Here is a 3,943-nt window from a genome sequence, read left to right as displayed (position 1 = left end):
TGATAGTCCTCCCCTCCCAAATTTTGCTTGCCCTCAAGTAACCTCAAAGCTAGGTGCTCTAAAATATGTTCACCCTCCAGGGTTGCATCCTCATTTGGCAAGTTCTTCCAATGCACCAAACATCGCTTGTCCTCAAGTAATGCCTAAATAAACACCCTCTCTGACTATGGACCCCCACTATCACTGCAAACTTCACCAGGGTCCCAAATGTGCCTGCAGAATTTTTTCAAACATAAGTAGTGTATTGCCCTAGTCCCATTAAATTCTACCCAGTTGTAGCTCCCTGCTATGCTACAGAACAATTCACCATAGTGGAGACCTTCTTTCACAAAGGTTCTTGAATCCCAAGGCCATATCTGGAAACTGGCCATCCCATATGCATTGCTCACTGGATCTTCAAGGCAACCCCCCAATATAGCAATGCAATTTTGTGTTTTTATATCTATACCCTCAAATGTTACAGGCTGACCTGAGATTCCAATTGCCTTCTCTTGTATTGGTGGAATGTCAATGACCCCACTACTATAATGTACCCTTGTTGGAAGATAGACAATAGTAACTGGCTCGGGGGGCTTGGTTTTTGCATCAAACTCATTGATCTTTGATTTCCAAGTGTTCTCATCATACAACAAACATATTAGATAACCATCATCCTCTTCATCGTGATATTTCATTGTATTCTGCTTGAATTGGTGGTGGTAGTTGCCATACCAAGTATGTATATGTTCAACAAAAACCTGAGAATAGACTGCCAAGGATACACTCATGGTAACCCCATCAACATGTAAATTAGAGTTGTTTTCCCCAACAACTGTAATGCCTCTAGTTATCATTCTAGAGTAACTGCTATCTTCAATCTCAAGACAGTACATGTCCTTCCCATGTGTGACAACAATTCCAACTGGTATGGAGTCCTTGTTAATTCTTCCATTTTCCCATTTATGGTTAATTTGGAAAGTTGGAGCAGCATAACATAGTGAAGCCAATCTCCCTTTGGAGAGACCTTTGTCTTCTAGTTGTTCACACTCACGAATACACACAACATTCAAAGATGCACCAAATCTAGCATCCTTAAACTCACAATTTGCTAACTTTTCGTTGTAGTTAGGAAATAGATTGCTCGTGAGGTGCCCAATGAAATTTGTTTCAACTTGGCCATTTAAAAAGGTACATTGACCAACAAGGCCTTGGAGGGATTTAACATTAGCTGGTACACCAACAATCTGAAACTTTGACAGGCAGTCCTCTAATTTAACCCATGTTGCTGCTCGGTTTCCTTCCCAGGCTGATAGTTTAGTTATCATTGGATCATAAGGTACACTGACTGTATCCCTTTCTTTAATTCCTGTCTCAATTCTAACCTTGGTCGATAAGGGTGAGGGAAATATTGATTTAGAGATCTAGCTATTGGTAGGAAGCTTTTAGGAACATTCTCATCATAAATGTGTGCCACAAAGGTATGGCCTAATTGAGGAATTGGAGACTGATTCAATGGCAAGGTTTCTTCATTTGCAACTTGGATTTTCCGCCCTACAAGATCTGCATTATAATGGCCTACCGCCATAGGCTCAAGATCACAACATGGCCTAAGTAACTGAGTATGCTTGACAACTTCTTCCAAGAAACTAGACTTGGTAATGCTTTCTTCTTTCAAGTAATCATGCAGAAATGTATTTGATAGTAGCCTAGCTGTAACATTCTTGATAGATTTATCAGGCTCTTCATTGCTATGTTTTGTATGGATTCTAATGGCGCCTTCACCCAAGCACCATATATCAGAAATAGTTTTTAATAGGGATGTTTCTCCATTTCCACTTAGACCTATCATCAACAAACGATCTCCTCTAGGGACCACCAATGACAGGCCTTCAAATAGAGTCATAGTGGATCGTAGTGTTTGCATTGTCACTTGTTTAATTCTCAATTTTTTTGATAAACAATATCAGCCCCATTGCATTCTGAAGCAGCCCCGTAACACTGTTTAATCTTTAAAAAAATGATCTTTGGCCATTTTAGAGGCTGAAATTTGGTTGCACATGTCCAACCTTCTGACTGAGCCTTGCCATCACCTGCATGGAGCGCAGGATTACTATCAGATCTCAGAGTTTCATTACTCTCATCATCACATGGTTGAATGTTGGAGTTGGGATGTTCTTCTATACCATCATTGCTTTTATCTTCGATTGCAGTCTCATTATTCCCCAAGTCAGAAACTCCCATGCCAGGAATTACTTCTCCTGTGCGAATTGTAGGCCTATATGTACCTCCATTCCGCTGAAGGAACTGTTGGTGTGTCAATGGTGTACCCACCAACTTCACCTCACATTCTTCTTGAGAAAAACCAGCTCTGAGTACACTTTCAACAACTCTCCTCATGACCTCAAAGCGCTTAGCCTTGAGCTTCTTGTATTCTGCACTTCTACAATCCAATCCATACCACACATCATATGGCTTTGTTCTAGAGGTGTATGTATGAAGTACATGCTTTCCCTTAGGTGCTAAATTTGGACTTACCATACTCGCTATTGAAATGAGCACAACGTTTGGCTGAGCATCCACCCCTAGCTTCCAGTGGTTTATAATAATGTGATATAGTTCTAGGTCCTTTAGGATATCCATTGCGTCAAAACCAAGATGGAGATGCTTGAAAGAGTCACATTGGGGCAATTTTTGCACTTTTTCCCAATGGGTATCTGGAAATGTAGTTGTAGATAGCGATGCCTTACTGAAGTCAGCCTCCTTTGCATTTATGGAAATCCTACTTGTCAGCTTGACACCAACAGCTCGACCACCTGTTTTATACCATTCTGCAAACATATATACAATTTCTTCTGCTAGTGTACCATCGGATTTTAATCCTGAAGGCAGAAAACAAAGTAGATCCAAACAACTACGTATAAATGGATCTTTCAAATCCAAGGAGTCATAAGAAACACATGGAAAAGACTCGCCCAAAGTATCCAAAACCTGAGAAAGAAGATTGGCGTGAGGTCCAGTAGATGGGGAGCCAGAAAATAGAGATGGCCCTGAGTCAAATTTATAGCCATTGATTGCACGTGAATGTACTGCTCCTCCAGATAAGTCATGACTTTCTGAAACCCAAACATCTTGCCCATATCTAGCCTTGAGGCTCACAGCACAAGGTCCTCCAATTCCTCTTCCAAGTACCACAGAATCTGCCTTGGTCTTCCCTTCATCAAACATGCAATTCTGGCACCTTAGGTTCATTTTCCCAGGCAGGGATATTCTCAGGTAGGTATGCATTGAGTCAATAAGCATATCTGATACAGTTGCTCTTTTCCCTGGTGATTCCGTGACAGACTTTGCAGCAAAGGTTGCCAATGACCTTTTGTCTAGCACTGGCCTCACTCCTTTCAGAAATGGATATGAGAAGGAATATTCCATAGAATTGGTAGGTACTGAATAGGAGCATAATGATTGCATCTCGTCATCATTACAAACTTCTGGTGGCCTTATGCAGGATCCAGTGAACTGAACCATATTTTCATGTCAAAATTTACTTATATTGAACACTTCTTGAGTGGAGTCTCGTCCCCTGCAAACAGGAATGATACCATCAAGATGCTTCTGGCCATCTTCACAAGTTTTGCGTCCATATTTTCCTTAACCTTTGACATGGAAAACACCTCCTATCATGTCATCGCCAGACTTAGTGGCCAGCTGACCCTTTTTGTGAGGCAAACTTCTCACAACCTTGCCAACTAGGAATTCATTTGAAAAAGGTCCATATGTTTCTCTTAAGACTAGTTTGGAAACATCTGCACCTGCAACATAAATTGATATCTTTTTCCTACCACCATCTGAATTATCACTTACCCTTTGGCTCCCTTCAGATGTATTTCTTAAAGAATCGACTATATCTGGTTCCTCTACTAGTGTAGTTTCAGCTGCTTCCAAGTCTTCAAATTTGTAACTGTATTCC

General features: G+C 40.9%; 1 protein-coding gene across 1 annotated transcript; it reads right to left on the bottom strand.

Moving 5' to 3' along the window:
- Positions 1 to 1,300: 1,300 nt before the first annotated feature.
- LOC149198610 (uncharacterized) lies at positions 1,301 to 3,501 on the bottom strand. Its single transcript, XM_089400313.1, has 2 exons — positions 2,215 to 3,501; positions 1,301 to 1,483 (listed from the first exon to the last, which is right to left on the bottom strand). The coding sequence occupies exons 1-2, from the start codon at positions 3,499 to 3,501 to the stop codon at positions 1,301 to 1,303; spliced, it is 1,470 nt and encodes a 489-aa protein (XP_089256439.1).
- Positions 3,502 to 3,943: the final 442 nt, after the last annotated feature.

This window comes from Pinus tabuliformis, chromosome 2_1 (assembly GCF_031772625.1).
Source record: "Pinus tabuliformis cultivar Carrire ecotype Pingquan chromosome 2_1, CPIR1, whole genome shotgun sequence".
NCBI classification, from domain to species: domain Eukaryota; kingdom Viridiplantae; phylum Streptophyta; class Pinopsida; order Pinales; family Pinaceae; genus Pinus; species Pinus tabuliformis.
This window is presented reverse-complemented; position numbering and strand designations above follow the sequence as displayed.